The following is a 16,756-nucleotide window of genomic DNA, read 5'->3' as shown; positions in this document are numbered from 1 at the left end:
AATCAGGTGGGGTTTTTTTTGGTTAATCTTCGAAAATCATGTAGTATTAAACAAATTGAAGACAATACATTCTTTTTTTACTTTGTGCACAGGGGAAAAAAACACAAAAAACATTTGTGTCCCATATTTTTAATTCTGCCATATTTAGGTTGTAGCAGCTAAACAGATAAAATGTTTTTTTTTAATAGAACATCTGTATCTTACCAGATTTGAATGTCCAGTCTTCAACATCCTCTTGTAAAGTAGCAGTCATTAAGGTAATCTAGCAGGAGCACATGGTGACGGAGCTGAGCTATGGGTCTGTAATTTAATGGAAATGTAAATCTTTCCTAATATAATCTTCATGAAATCCATTTAACTCTCTGATGTTATAAATCACACTGACAGACACACAATCACCTGAGCCTCCCCTTCTAACTTTCCATGATCATTCCACTCCCTGAATGATTACAGTTATGATATATCGTGGCTGTTTTAAAGAATTTTAACTTGCTGTTTAAATTGCTTTAATGATACCTGAGATTTTAAATAGTTAGATATGTTTTCTGCTATAACGTTATCAGTTATCAGTCTCTTAGTTCACTTACTTTTTGGCTTGGATGAGAGCTTTAGCTTTAGCTAAACCTAACATTACTTACACTGTAAGCGCTACTTCATGTGCAATGCTTTCTGCTCAATTTGTTAGACAGTTTGTACATTTCCTGGTGGTTCTTTGCCAGCAGGGTGATGCTAAATACACACTTAGACAGACAACAGTTAACCATTTAGCCAGAAAGCTCACTAATCAGCCCCTCAGGTAAACTAATTTAAGACTTGAGTGAGATTTGGATGGTCAAAGGGAACAACTGTTACATTTTCAAATCAGGTAATAAGATGGGCCTCAAGTGTCTTTACCAGAAAATATATTTTTAGTTCAATTTTCTTTGCATAGTGCTTTTAACAAAGGACATTGTCACAAGCTTCACAGAAATACGTGCATTCAGGATATAGTACATTTAAAATGTAATAATTTAATCTCTAATGAATGAGCCAGAAGTGACGATGGCAACTCCTTTAGGTGATATCAGGAAGAAACCTTGAGAGGGACCAGACTTAAAAGAGAACCCATCCTCATCTGAGTGACACCAGATAGTGTGACTATAAATAATGTCCCTTCTATAACTGTGTACTATATCAAAAACTGCAATTGCATAACTGGGAAAATCATTCTATTTTAAAATGATGTCTATCTTGGTGAAGTTATCAAGTGCTGGAGAATTATTGGAGACTGTAGTCCAAATCCATTATAGCAAAACGTTTCATATAAATTGCAGTCCAAAGGCATCTTTGTGGGCTCTAAATGGTACCATTCGCAGTAATCTCATCTATCTGTAGTCTGTCTATATGGAGGCAGCAGCAGTGAGCATCATCCAAGGTCTGAAACTCCACCAGAAGTAGGGCATGAGGATGGATCAGGCAGGTCCGGAGAGTAGAAGGGGTCAGGATCACTGAAATCTCGGGAGTAGCATGTGTTGCTCTACAGAAAGAGTTAGATACAGTGAGAGACACAGAAAGAGAGAGAGAGAGAGAGAACAAATGACAGATTATTAGGTATGCTTGCTGTCACATAATGGTTAAAGAAAATGTACATTTTATCATTGTACATCTTTTTTTATGGCACAGGTTGATGACACTGACAAATACAAAAAACTGAAAACATGAAACTGTAGTAAATATATTTAATGTATTTTAAGAAAAGCGTATTAAAGGTAAGTGCATAACAGCACATGCTAATAGAGAAAAATAATACTGTGTTCTCATTTACTGGTACCAGCCTGAAATTGCTTATTTTTCTTCAACAGTATGCACAAAAAGGTTCATTCCCCTTATAGCACAGCAAATTATAAACAACGATAACTAAAGAGAGTCAAAGAGACTAAACTGTCTTTACATAAGATATTTGCATTCAGTGTGATTTTACTAAAAATCCAGTGTTAATTTTGGATTTATTAGGACTGGACAAATCTACAAAACATATTGCAATGCGTTACAATAATTTAAAAATATATATTATATATTTTTGATGCATATTTACAAGAGAAGAATCTTGTTAATCTTTTTCAAAATGGTGAAAAACCATATAAACAATTGTTTGTTTATCTTTGAAACTGTCAGAGCTGCTGGTATAGAAATATTAATCAACACCTTCTGACAAGTTCGACTTGAGAATACAAGCGCTGGGCTGTAGTGTAATTTATCACAGTATTACAGTATTGCTTTAATGTGTTGTGTGGTTATAAAGCCCTCTGCATTTTAGGCTTTTAATAGTTTAGCCCATTTTGCACACTTATATCCATCTGTATTTTCTCTTAAGGAAAAAGGATGAGTGCACTCTGGGGAAAATGATGTTAATGTATCTCTCGACACTTACTAGCAGATGTATGTAGGCCTGTAGGACAGCTCTGGGGGCCGATGGTAAAAGCAATGGACATTTTTTCCCTTTGTTCCCTCTGCTAAAGTGTAGATAAATAAAATGGTGTACACTTTGCCCTCACACTATATGAAAAATGTATGACAGTGAGCACGTCTTTTGCTTTCCCTCCCCAGGCCCTATGGTAGGCTAGACTCCAATGCAAACCTTGCTCACAAAATGTCAGGCAGGTCCAGAGAGGCTGATACCGTTAGGATGATCTTAGAGACCTATGTCAAATAGCATGTATGCGTGTGTGCTTTTGTGTGGGTATGTGTATGTGTGTATGCTGGAGAGGGAGACTGAAGCCTAAAGAAACTGTAGTATGATAGATAACCACATGTGCTGTCTCACTCAGACTAACCTTGCTCAGCCCTGGCCACTGGGATTTGGGTTTTTTTTTTTGGGTCACTTTAGGTTCTGAGGTTGTCCTATGCAAGAACCCAGCAAAATCACAAATGGTACAAATGGTATGATTAAATGTAGCTCCAGCAGGCTTTAGTATTCATTTAATATTAGCTCTGTTTAGAGACCTGAATCAGAGCATCAGTCCTGTCAAAGTGGCATGGCTTATATACTTCAGAATCAGCAAGAGAGGTATGCTCACTGTGCTTCAGTTTTCTTTAAGGAGTCGTGGCCTCTATACTTCAGACCCAGCAAAGGACGCATGGCATCTGTCCTTCAGAAGCAGTGAAAGACAGTGTGCTAAATTCTGACAAATTGTATGCTTTATAACTGACTGTAGAGTTTTAAAATATACTCCATAGATTGAATGTGTGTCATTTCTCTATTTTGGCAGGTGAGCATTTGCGAGTGTGTCCTCAAGGCTACACATGTTGCACAAGCGCCATGGAAGAGACGCTGTCCAACCTGAGCCGCAGAGAGTTCGAGGGATTGGTGAGAGAAGCAGGACGCTCCATTCAGGCTTCCCTGAATGCCCAGTACAGGAGCTTCGACAGTGAGTAACACACTGTGTAATTCACATACACACACACACACAGACTCTGAGAACCAAAAGGGGGCAGCACAGAGGCTTAGGAGGTGTGAGAGGGCTCTGGATTGACACTGATTTTTATATATTCTATCATCAAAGCTTCCATCTGTTTTTGCTTAGCGTTTTTATGCTCAGCACCTGGCTAAACGAACAGTAAAGGGTGAAAGGTGAGCACTTTGAAGTATACACTCTCCCCTGCTTCATGTCACTCTAAGTGCAGATTAAAGTGAGGACGGAAGTGTTCCTTCTCTCTCTCGCCATGTGGCTTTTCATGGCCTTCCCCAGCAGTGACCCATTAAAATGTGATCAGCTATGATAGACCGACCGTATCGTATCTGGCAGTAATGATCAGAAACCTAGCAGGAGCCTTTATGGTGAGGAGCTTTCATGATGCACAAAGCCAGGCTCTCGGCAATAATATGTATATTTTATACATGCGAGTCCTGTAATAGGTGATTATAGTCAGTCAGGAGGCAATGTTCTGTTCTGGGTTACTGGAGTAAACTTAAATAAAAACTAATACATAGGAGAGAAAGAGCAAAGATTGGAATAAAAATGTAAATTTGCATTTAGAAAAAAAATACAATACATTCCTATTATAGTCTTTTTGAAATAAAACTAATTGAAGTAGTACAATTGAAATGAAATGTCAAAGAAAATGTAGTAGGAAAAATGATACATATGCTAATCCTGCCCTAACCTGAAGTCATGCTAAATTTTATATATTTTCCAGCCCTGGCTAATTCACTATTCTGAATTATTACAACAGTATTCAGTCAAACTGACAAAACTACTTGATGATCGTAGTTTTTCTTTTTATATTGGCATAATTGGCAGTTTTAAAAAAAATGAAAGTTAAGGTCTATTACACTTCACCTAACCAAATCTGAAAGCTAACTAGTCTAATCTTGTGACTAGTGGTATTTGAATAATAGAGTGGTGAATGATTTCTCATCACAACCCTCTTACTCTATGTTCACACAAGTGAGCTACAAAGATTTTGATGCATTGCACAACACAACAGCAGCAAACAACAAGTGAAATGTGATTTGAGAGTTTCATAACTTTATGTAAATTAGGTTTGATGCAATAAAGTGACAACTCCAAACTGTTGGCTTGAATGATTCCTCAAACCAGTTAGATGGTGGATGTGTGTATGACATTTTTCATTTCCAGAATTCCTTCCTGCATTTAGTTCCTATGTACTGCTTACCTCAAAAAGGCAAGGCTCATAACTATGGATTCATCTTATGTCATATAAAAAAATCTCCTTAAATGTGCATAAAGACAATAAAAAAGAAAAATACATACTGGGAGGAAGTAGCAGAGACTGTTAATGCCTGTGGAGAATGTTTGTAGCTAGTGCAATTCAGTTTAATACATTATTTTTGTAGAACAGTGGACATTGTCACTGGCACTGCTAATCTGCTAATAGATAATAAAAATCCTGGCACACATAATATATGTAACTCTAACAACTAATCCAACATCAAGCGAGACGAGCGCTTGCTAGTGTGAACGCAGGGTTAGCTTGATGTGATCAGCTAAATTTGTCAAATCACAAGACGAGCTCCAAGCTTAAGTGCAGGTAGAAAGGAAACAGTTTCTAAAATACTACTGCTGTTACACAGACAAGTTATTTGAAGAAAATAACAACACCAAAGCAAATAGGAAAATCTCAAACATTTATTTAGCAATTCAGTCTAATACGGAAACTAGCAAAAATGCTCTACCAGCAGTTGGATGTGTAATAAGCGTATAACTTTTTTTGCATTTGTAGAAGTAATACATTTTTTTCCATTTTTCAAATTTATTTTAGCCAAAAAACAGCAACATTCAAACAGCACATTACTCATCCTCCCAAAGGTGAACTACTGAAATGCCGTCTGAGTCTCAGACAGAAAACAAGTTTTGGCTTTGATCTGTTCAAAGCTAGTTTGGCAGCTCGGATCCAGCGCTCGCTGTTTCTCCTGCGGGAGTGTGTTTGAGCTGGAGGACAAAGTGCGAATATTTTCATCTGCTCCCAAGACACACACATGTGTTTACCATGAACACTTTAAAAACTTTCCAAGCAGTGACGTTTTGATTTTTGAAGTATTTATGTGAGCAGCGTGAGTCAGAGAAAATATTCTATTTTATGTTTGATCAAAGATTCATACAATACAGTTGAACATTTTAACATTTCTTAACAACCTTTATTTGAAGGCTGTCGACAGAAGCAATTTATAACATATGCATAAGCATTACTCTGAACTGTTCAGCTTATTCAGTTATTCAACTCTAAACATGTTATATAGTAACTACTGTGAAATGTATGTAGTTTTGTGTGTGTGTGAGAGAGAGAGAGAGAGAGAGAGAGAAAGAGAGGAATGTACGCCTGGACCAGCCAACATCTCCTGCAGAGTTTTAGATATTTAATAACATTTTTTACCACAGCTTGGTGAATTCTCATGTCTGATTTCATCAGATGTTGTTCAATAATTTTCTGTAACAGCAGCTCTGACAGTAATGCAAGCTGCAAATCACAGCTTTATATTAATGCACTTATTCTAATACATTGTTTCTATAGTAACAAATCATTCACAGGGACTTGTACTGCAGATGCATAAGATATGCATAACATAAACTTATGCATAACATAAGTTGCGGCTAATAATAAATAGTAATTTATTAATGAAAATTATATTGTTTATATGGTGAAGTTTTCAGTAAGGAGACATTTATTTAACATTTGTAGCAGGACTTCAGTGTCTATGCTTAGGACACTTTAGTCCAATTTCTCGGGAACGTGACAAGCTTCAATTTTCATCTTATTAAATTCAATACTGAGGAAAAAAAGAAAGGGTGGTGAAGGAACGACTTTATAGCTGCTGTAGTGTAGGTGAGAACAAAAACTTGTCATGCAATCAGAGCATGAATAAAGCAGAATATTTCATCCACCTGCCAGATAGAGTGCCCAAATACATGGTCAAATGATGTCTTCATTACTTACTAAATGATACTTTAAAAAAGATTTCTTCATGAAGCAGATGGCTGTAGTTATTTTCAGGAGAAAAGTGATATTTAGTGAAGAAAATAATGGCAAAAATAACAGAAATTAAGGATGGTGAAATAAAAAAATTAAACAAATAATATATGGGCCATATTTTGTATATTATGTATATTATTATTATGACATTTAAGCAATATAAAAATAATATTTAACATTTATTTAAATCATTATTTATTTATTTATTTATTTATTTATTTTATTTTTTTTACATTTTTTTCTTAGAGGTGTAATGATCAGACAGTTTTCAGTCTCTTTGAGATATTAGCACACATGAGTGTTGATGGATCCTTTTTGAAAAAGCACCAGATGGAGCCCTCCATAGATCAGATTAGCTGAATTTTGAGTCAGCCTGTTCCTATAGCTAACTTCATTTGAGTGTAACACATTACAAATCTCCATAGAAATGTGGACTGAATGAAATAGATGTCCTGCAAATTTGATTTAATACAATCACAGAGCTCTGTAAATTGAATTGACCCTGAGTCTGGTGACCTTGGGGTTCTGTATGAAGCAGTTGCTGACTCCATTTTCCAACTTCTTTTCAACAGCGTACTTTCTGGACCTCCTGGACAGGTCTGAGGGCTGGCTGGGGGAATCATTTGCTAAGGCACTGGGATCTCTATACTCACCCAATGCTGGGGTTTTTCGTGACCTCTACGCTGATCTGCGCCGATATTACCGCGGCACATCGCTGAATCTAGAGGAGGCACTTGATGAGTTCTGGATGCGTTTGCTAGAGCGGCTGCTGAAAGCCTCTGACCCGTCCCTCGTCTCTGATGATTTCCTCGAGTGCGCATCCAAACAGACGGAGACCCTGCGTCCATTCGGGGACGCTCCTCGAGAGCTCAGGGTTCGACTGGTGCGTGTGCTGGTTGCTGCTCGTGCCTTTGTGCAGGGTCTCAATGTGGCTGGCGAGGTTGTGAGGAAGGTTTCTCAGGTATGGTGGGTAATTTTTTTCCCATAGATAATGATAATGCTGATGACATATTTTGTTTTGCTATTGATTGATTGAGGAACATTATTCAGTATAAATTACAAGTCACACCAGAGCCAGAGCTTTTTATTATAGAAAGTCAGAATCAGGGTTGCCAGTTCTGCATAACAAAAGCACCACAATAAAGTCCAAAACTAAAACTTAAAACCCTTTCCCTTCAGAACTTCATACACAACTATTAAATCCCAATATCATCATTGTCATTGCTAAATGTATCAAAACATTCAAATCATTGACATTCAAATATTAAAGCTGGGTTTGTATGAGAGCCATCTCGTGCCTACAAGGTGAATTGAAATCACAATTAATTCCAAATTCCACCCTGTAAATAAATGTAAACGGAACCTACTCTAATACGTCAGAGGTTGTTGATTAATTTTTTTATTTCTGTAGCTCTGAATGAAATGCTTGTTCTAAGATTTGGTTTCCATAGTGAACATCCCAAAGAAAAACATTAACAAAGAAAAATCCCATATATGGTGGCATTTGCTGTAAGGAGAAACAATTATAATGACTGTATTGAAATATCAACAAAACAGTTCAAAATTTGTTTTTAAATCTTCTACAACATTAAATGCAAAATAAATTATAAAATGCTGTGAATAAATAAAAAAAGTTGTAATCATTAGTGAATTGCCGTGGTACATGAAGAATAAAATACTTCAGGATGTGCAGTTTCATCATCTTTGGCTCAAACCAATCAGCGATGATGAAATATAAAGTAAATAAACTTTATAGGTTAAACATATGTTTAGTTGCCACAGCAGTCTAGCTGCTCAATAATTGTGTAAGTGTAGATATTTATAACTCAGCACCCATGCTACAGCAAGATCTAAAAACATCATTAAAAATTAATTGCCGTTCTGGGATTACCTGACTCAACTATCTGGCAACCCACCTAGGATTAGGCGTGTACAATTTTATTTGTCTAGATAAAAAAAGGCACAGGGTATAAAACCTTTAAAGCGAATACACCAGTGTGTCCTACACCTGCTTGAGCTCTCCAGGAAAAATCAAGCTCAAGTCCTTTCAGGCTGTCCTTCCTTCTCTGAACCCAGAGCTCACAGCTCCCTTGATGAATGAGAGCAGGCCGCAATGCGACAGCTCTCTCTGCTTTTAGAGACTAGCGACAAAGCGGCCATGTCTGTCTCTGGAGATTCCTGCTGCACGGGCTTCCTTCACACTGATGAGGTGGGGGGTGTAGCAGCACGCGATGGTGCATATGCTGTAATAATGAAGCCAACACTACTGAAGCTTTTCCCCTGGCCTTCAAACTGTTTCTAATTATTAATCCACAGTGTTAGTTTTGGCGCGTGGCCATTCGCAGTTACGCATCAGTTCTGTTGTTTCAGCAGGCACATCATTTTATTGGCTTTTTATGGTGAGCTATATAATGTGATGTTACTATCATTAACATGCGCTCTGCTGCACTTCAGCTGTTTTCTTAACTCAGACTGGCTTTAATCCCCTTTTTTAAAAGTTTGTGCTGGTTTCAGTACTGTAATTGTATTTCATTACAAGTAATTTGGAGTACATTGTTTGCTTAACATTGTTATTTATCACCTGCCAAATGCAGTACCTGATTTTTTTTTGACTAGCCGGTTAATGACATGGCAAAAATATGTGACAGAAGTAGCAGTTGCAGGCGATACAAAATATTAATCACAATATTACAAGTTATACTAGAACTAATGTATACAAACCAGCAAAATAGTAATTACATTAAGTTTTATTAACAAATATTCCAACATAAACCTAATAAATAATACCATAAAGCAGAGGGTTATTTCTACTGAATAAGAGACCACTGCCCAATCTCCAGATTTGAACCCTATTGAAAACCTCTGGAATGTCATCAAGAGGAAGATGGATGGTCACAAACCATCAGGCAAAGCTGAGCTGTTTGCTTTTTTGCCAAAAAAGAGTGGTATAAAGTTCTCCAACATCAATGTGAAAATCTGGTGGAGAGCATGGAGCCAAAACGCATGCAAATCGGAGTTATTCCACCAAATACTGATTTCTTAATGTTATTTAGCCAAAGCATTAACACAATTTGTTTACAAATTATTTGCATTTTGTTTTATTTGAGTTATTAAAGCTCTGCAAATTCTGCTGTCATTTCCTTTAAATATACACTCTAAATAACAATAGTTATATTTTGAATTTAGTAGAAATATTAGCAGCAGTTCACAAAAAAATGAAACAAAACTGTTCATCTCACCAATACATGCACCTGTAAGAAAAAACATAAGAAACTGATTATTTTGCAGTGGTCTCTTATTTTTTTTGTCCAGAGCTGTATATATATATATGTGTATCCTGTTAAAGATTGTGGGCTTGATCGCTAAATCCTGCTAGCCTTAATGATGAACTTAATGCTCAGCTATCTGATCATCATTGAAATCACAAATTAATTTGAACAAACGGAACTGCCAGTACTTGTTAGTGTCACAAACACATCAGCCTAACTACAAATGATGTAATCTTGATAGAGTAATTATGCTGATAATAAAAAAATTATCACCCTTGACAAAGTATTAGTGTGGCAAAAAAAGTATTCTACTTTCATACACACTTTAAGTGAGGAAACTGGTCAGGAGTCTGTTGAAGTCTGTAAGTGACTTGGCAGAGCGACTGAGATTTCATTTTATTAGACTCTGCATTAGCTGTTACATTTACAGCTGCTATTCCTTTAGGACTCCAAATAAAAATTTATGACAACCAAATGGAATGAGGTAAATATGATGCACATAAATAAGACCAACGTCATGACATCAAAGAAGCTTAAAAATTACAGAACAATAACGTAATAAAAGTGAATAACTGCCTTATTAACATAACAGAGTGCTGACATGATCATAATTATATAAAGCATTTCATTAGGATGATGATGATGATGATAACATCATCATGATAACATGCACTGTGTGCGTTTAGGTTCCTCTGAGCCCTGAGTGTAACCGTGCCATTATGAAGCTTGTGTACTGCCCACACTGCCGTGGCCTCGGTTCGGCTAAACCCTGTGCCAACTACTGCAAGAACGTCATGAAGGGCTGTCTGGCTAATCAGGCTGACCTGGATGCAGAGTGGCAGAATCTTATCGGTAAGCCACACACACACACACACACACACACACACACTGTATACATTTGCTCCTGGTGCAGTTCCCAACAGCAGCTATTAACACACCTCCTGTATTGTGTTTAAAGTCTTGAAAAAGCTGCACATCTCTATGGTGAGACTTTTAGTTGAATCATTAGGCATGTTTCCATAGGTAGGTGGAGTCTTATCTGCCTAATTGAGACAAATTTGCAGCAATTTTAGAAATCATGATGACATGGCGTGACTAGAACTACTACATGCTTATTTGAACCCTTGGTTTCCTTCAATTTGTATATCATTACATTAGTTTAAAGTAGTTTTTTATTAGACACAGGTGACACCGTTTTTTGTTTCAACCAGTTAATCTTTGCCAGGTAATTGACATCCTTACACACATTTTTGTATACGAACATGAAACCAAAAAAAATCGACTTATGTAAATATGCCTACATTTGCATGCATTTTAAACACTAGATTTTGAATTATGTTAATTAATCTTACTTCTACAGAACTGTGTGCTGGAAAATGGTTCATTCTTTTAAAAAAGAATGCACTATAAACATATACAAATGATCAAATTTGTTTTTCAAGACGTTTTTCAGTAAAAACCTATGCATTTTGAGAAAACTTTTGCAAATGCAGGACAGAAAATGACTGATTTTGGGAAAAAAAACAAGCTTGAAAAAATACAATAAATACAACTTTATGGGTATAAATGAAATAGTCATGTCATATAACAATGACATATAATGTGTTATTTATATCAGGAAACATGATTTTCAGGGATCTGACTCATGTCATGATTGTGAAATGGGCAAAGAGTAAAAAAAATCCAATTTGCAGATTTTTGCAAACTTTTAGATAATGCACAAAATGCAGCTGAGACTTTTACAATCAAATCTGGATTCTCCCAATATGGAGACAGCAGCTAAAATATTACTCTAGCAGACAAGACAAGTTATACACAACCTTTTCCTCTCTGTTTGGGCTAAGATACTATGCTTCAGGTGGCTGCTAGCTTTGCCTCTGAGCCCAGCATGGATGTGGTGCTGCACTCCATCCCTGTACGCATCTCAGAGGCTGTGCTGCATATGCAGGAGAACATGGAGCACTACACCAGCAAGGTCAGCAAGTCACATTCACATATTTATGGCTTGGTAAAAGTCATCTGATGTCATGCATTCTGTTTGAATATATGTGTGTGTATGTGTGTGTGTGTGTGTGTGTTTGTGTGTCAGGTTTTCCAGGCATGTGGAGGGCGTGGAGAAGAAGGAACCCAGAGCTCAGTGTCTGATGAGCCCAAAAAGAAGGGGAAGAGTGTCACAGCAGTGGAGTACAAACCCAGCTCCCCAGCAGCTGTCAGACTGGAAGTGCAGGTGTGTGTGTGTCTTGTAGTGCACTGTTACGCTTGTATCCGTCAATATCCTGACATATGTGCATGTGTGTTTGTGTGTGTGTGTGTGGTGGTCTGCAGGTCTCTGATGTATCTAGTAAAATGAAGGAGATGCAGCTGTACTGGATTCAGCTCCCCTCGGCTCTGTGTGACAGTAAAGCAGCATCCGGATCCTCCAGTGATGACGACTGTTGGAATGGTGTGGCCAAAGCACGGTATGACACAATTAGCATTTATTTTTCCTCGGTGCTGGTGGGTAATCTGGAGCTGTTCCATGATTTTCCATTACAAATGAGCCAGTTGTTCATCCACCGGGAGATCTGCACAGCTATTCATTCTATATAATGTAACCCTGCCCTTCAGTGTTGATCTGACCCTTGTTATACGTTCATGCGTGTTTAATGAACTTAACTGTTAACCAGTTATCCAGGTAACATAACTTTATAGTCAGTGTCACATACAAGTCCACATGAGTTGAGAGAGTGGCAAATTAATTCATAGAAAAAAATGAAATATTTATGTTTACACTAGCAAGCTTCAAAGTGCTATTCATTTCCTATGTGTGCAAAACCTAGAGCTGCTATCAGTGACAGTGACAAGCAACATATTGTCAGAGACTTTCCCAGTTCTATGTAAATTATGCATGATGCAGTAAAGCAACAAATACAAACATTTTGTTCCAGTGATTTCATTTGACCAGTCATTTGGTGAATGTGAAATATGCATATGAACGAGTTTGTTCATTTGTTTATTTGCTTTATAATCCTTTTATCCTCAAAAAAGGCTTTTGGAGGAGAAACTAAAAGTAGACTATGCTAATAGAGTGCTAATAGAGTTACACAAAAGGACAGAATGTCAAATTTAGTGTTTAGTTTTTATTAGTTTAGGTGTGTATGTGCGTGTGCATGTGTGTGTGCGCGTGTGTGTGTATGTTTGTAGGGACTAGTGTTATAGTTTTCTGTTTACCATATTTGGTATTTCAAGGAACCATGGCATGAAGCCAACAGAACATTACATACTGTACATAACAATACAATATAACCAAACCAGCAGCTAGTGTGACAATAGAGAAAGTGGTATAAGAGCTTTACTCATATCACTAGATTCAACTACTGAACATAGCAATTATGTTGCATTTGTTTAGTTAATTTCCATTGAAAGCACCACAGTTCAGAATCAATGCCTGCAGCCCAGTAGGGCTTAAGTAGCAGCCTCAAACCAAGCTTGTCCCTTTTTACACTTCATATCAATGCATCGATTGTTCTGCAGGTTTCTTGCACTGCCACAGAACTGCCCCTTATTGACTACACCTCAGACATGATTAATCGCATCTGATGAGTTTGTTTGTGGATGAGACCAAATGCCATTATCAATAATCGCTCTGAAGGTGTTGTGTGAATTACTGAATCACTGCACTCCTCATGCATCATTGTGCATACTTTGACAAAAGTAAGAAAAATGAAAGTGTCAATATCAGGGGTGTGCAGTGTCACACCCAGAGGCCAGACAAGGCCAGAGAACAGAATTATTCTAAGACAATTCAAAATGTCATGAATGTCACGAATGCAGATTAATGGCTTAGGCTCGGTGGTTTCATAATTTTCTTAGGATCACAATCCTGATTTTATGAACACAATCCAACTATTCACTAAAAAATAAACAAGTGTGTATTTTTAACCATAGAACTTAAACCAATCAAAATAAAATGAAGATTGATTTGATAACTGTTCAAAGGTCCACTAGTATGAGCAAAATAATAAAAATCAAGAATTGTTTATTATCTTTTACACATTTCTTTCTTAACCATTCACTCTATAAATTTGCTTTAAATGAGCCAATTTACTCGTAAAGTGTCTCCCTGCAATGGTTGTTGCCTTGTTTAGATCATGTGACCACCTACAGAGGGGCTAAAATTTTAGTACAAGATAAACATTTATGTGTTTATTGGCTGACACTGACACATTAGGCTGTGTCCAAAATTGAAGGGCTTTAAGGTTGCTTTTACACACCCAGTGTTGGAAGTGCATTTGAAAGGAACCCTGGAGCAATCTCCCACATAGTTTCGTTCTTTAGGCAGGTTGGAATACAACAATAACAGTATAATCTATGATATAAGCATCATAATCTGCAGTGTGTAACTGACCCCACATCGATACCATGGATAGTTATGCAGATGAATCTCTTGATATTTGTAGTGAGATAATAAGATCTGTGTGTGATGAATTGTGTCTTCACAGGTACCTCCCCCAGCTCATGGGAGATGGTCTGGCCAATCAGGTCAATAATCCTGAGGTGGACATTGACATCACCAAGCCTGACATGAAGATACGGCAGCAGATCATGCAGCTGAAGATCATTTCTAATCGCCTAAAAAATGCCCTTGACGGCAATGACGTGGATTTTCAGGACACAAGTAAGAAGCACTTTCACGAGAACCATTAGTGAAAGAAACTAAATGGGGATAAACAGGATTAGGGCATAAGTAAGCCTTAGGTTTGGTTATGAACAATAGAAGAAAGGTGTTTTTCTCAACCACAAGACACATTTGTCCTCTAGCAGGTATTGCGTCTTATTCAGTGAAACATGCTAATTTCCCATGTTCATTCATTAGTGCTTTTACATTGAAATGCCACTCAAATTTTGGCACTAATACAAGAAGTGAAATTAGAGGGATTGCCAGCTATCAAACAAGAGAATCAAGACACAGTTGTTGTGTCTGAAAAGGTAGTTAAAATAGGCCATTTTAGAGCCACTATTTAAGATCACTTTCCTTTTTCTTTTTTTTTCAATTTTATTATTATAAATTTTTTTATTTTTTTCCTTTACTTTTTTACATTTTCTTGGGTGTGTATTGTACAGTTTTACGTTTTTTTGTTTTTTGTTGTTATGTGTACATAAGAATAATAACATAATAGAAAATAATCCATAGCATAGTGGGCGAAGTGGAGAGAAGTTATGACATTAAAATGGATTATTTTCCTATATCTTACAGTGTTTTACTTCTCTTATATCACATCATTAGAAATTTAAATTTCTATGAATAGCATGCTTTTTATCCATTTAACGTTATGGAACGTCCCCAAGACAAGTTAGTTCTTGTACTCTTGCATGTTATAGCAGCTGTACACAACTGTATACAGCCTCTCAAAACTTCAACTTCAAGTATGAATTTTTAAAAAATAAATCTGTTTTGTTAGTAGCCTTACACTACATTGATCATTCACTACACAAGTCCCTGTGAATGAGCTGTTACTACAGAACAATAACATATTAGATAAATGTTTTAATATGAACAGGAGATTTGAATTAGAGCTCAGTGACTGTCAAAACTGCTTCATGAGCACATTTTTAGATCCGACAATTCTACAGGACTGTGATTCTATTTAATATCCATTAACCATTAACCCCTTACACTGTCTGCTTGTTAATCAGTCATTCATCATTAACCCCTTTTTTTAAAAAAAAATTGTAGCAATTTATTACTGTTGTAACCTATGGTAGTAAATTTGCAACTAAAGTGAAACTAGTGTGAAACAGATGAGAGAGAGAAAAAGGATTCTCTGCAAGAATGAGAACTGTACTTTATATACCAGAAAACTGCTATTAGATCTTTTTATAACCGTTTCATCATCCTATTATGTTTCTAGGTGATGACATCAGCGGTTCTGGCAGTGGCACGTGCAGTGAGCAGCTCTGTGTCCGAAGCGGGCCGCCGGTCTTTGGGCCTAAACTGGACAGACCCAAATTGGACGCGTATAGCCCAGAGGACAAACAAGTGAAAGGTGGTGGGGGTCCATTTGTACCATCTGCCTTCCTAATAGTGGTGCTGATCTTGATCAATTTGCTGTTCAGACGGTAATACAAACACAGTCCTGCCACCAAACTGGACCTGGGGGATTCGGATGGGTTAGTAGGGAACTGAAGAAAAACTGACAAGTTAGTGAGCTGACAAGATTGCCAAATGAAAAATCATGTGGCTGATTGGACCTTTTTTTCTCTGTGAGACTGAGGGAACGATGTCGTTTTGTATGTATGTAAGTTTTACAGCTGATTTTTGTCTTTCTCTGTACCTTTGAATGTCAAAAAAGTAACAAATTCTTGGAGATGTCTTTTTTTTTTTGTAATGATGGGTGATGGTGCACATGACTCAAAAACCTCATAAGCAAGTTGTCCAAGCAGTGAGTCTGGGCTTCATTTTATTTTACAATGCTAATTTATAAACAACTTCCTTTTTTTCAGCACTTCACATATTAAAAAAAAAAGGTAAAATAAAACAAAACAAAAAGAAGATCTACATGTTTGGATGCATGGACATGCATTTAAGGAACGATGAAACATTTGTCCCAGAAAATGAAATAATTAGATAAGATTAAATCTACTAAATTCAGTTGTCCTGCTTCATCGAATCAGACTGCCATTGGATCTTCCTGTATTGTTATTCTACTTTAAGCTCCTTTTGCTGGTTGCCGTGAATTAAAATCAATAAATATCTGTCAACGTGGGTGTAAAGTGGTTTGTGTAATTTCACCAGGATTTCTTTAGTAGCACAGGAATTGTTTTATATTTTAGGAAATGTGCAGTACAAAAGGGCTGTGTGGGTAAATGTGCATGGATCAGTGAAAAGGCTGAATTATTTTGTAAAATAAATATGTACAGCTTAACTGAACTGAAGTAATTAGGTCAAGAACAAATCTCTGAAATGATTAGAAATTTTAGATATGAATACATGCTAAATGAATGGGACACTAACTCACACTCTTTTTGACACCAGC

General features: G+C 36.8%; 1 protein-coding gene across 1 annotated transcript in view; it reads left to right on the top strand.

Moving 5' to 3' along the window:
- The window catches only part of gpc1a (glypican 1a), a 39,920-nt gene extending 23,212 nt beyond the window's left edge, over positions 1 to 16,708 (top strand). Inside the window, exons 2-9 of the mRNA XM_058400899.1 lie at positions 3,249 to 3,407; positions 7,044 to 7,432; positions 10,427 to 10,592; positions 11,585 to 11,715; positions 11,830 to 11,967; positions 12,066 to 12,199; positions 14,222 to 14,397; positions 15,632 to 16,708. Of these exons, the coding sequence (XP_058256882.1) occupies positions 3,249 to 3,407; positions 7,044 to 7,432; positions 10,427 to 10,592; positions 11,585 to 11,715; positions 11,830 to 11,967; positions 12,066 to 12,199; positions 14,222 to 14,397; positions 15,632 to 15,843 (1,505 nt within the window). The 3' untranslated portion in view covers positions 15,844 to 16,708. The remainder of the gene's footprint in view (positions 1 to 3,248; positions 3,408 to 7,043; positions 7,433 to 10,426; positions 10,593 to 11,584; positions 11,716 to 11,829; positions 11,968 to 12,065; positions 12,200 to 14,221; positions 14,398 to 15,631) is intronic.
- The last annotated feature ends 48 nt before the right edge of the window (positions 16,709 to 16,756 follow it).

Source organism: Hemibagrus wyckioides, linkage group LG10 (assembly GCF_019097595.1).
Source record: "Hemibagrus wyckioides isolate EC202008001 linkage group LG10, SWU_Hwy_1.0, whole genome shotgun sequence".
NCBI classification, from domain to species: domain Eukaryota; kingdom Metazoa; phylum Chordata; class Actinopteri; order Siluriformes; family Bagridae; genus Hemibagrus; species Hemibagrus wyckioides.
The sequence above is the reverse complement of the archived record's forward strand: the minus strand, read 5'-3'. Positions and strand labels throughout refer to the sequence as shown.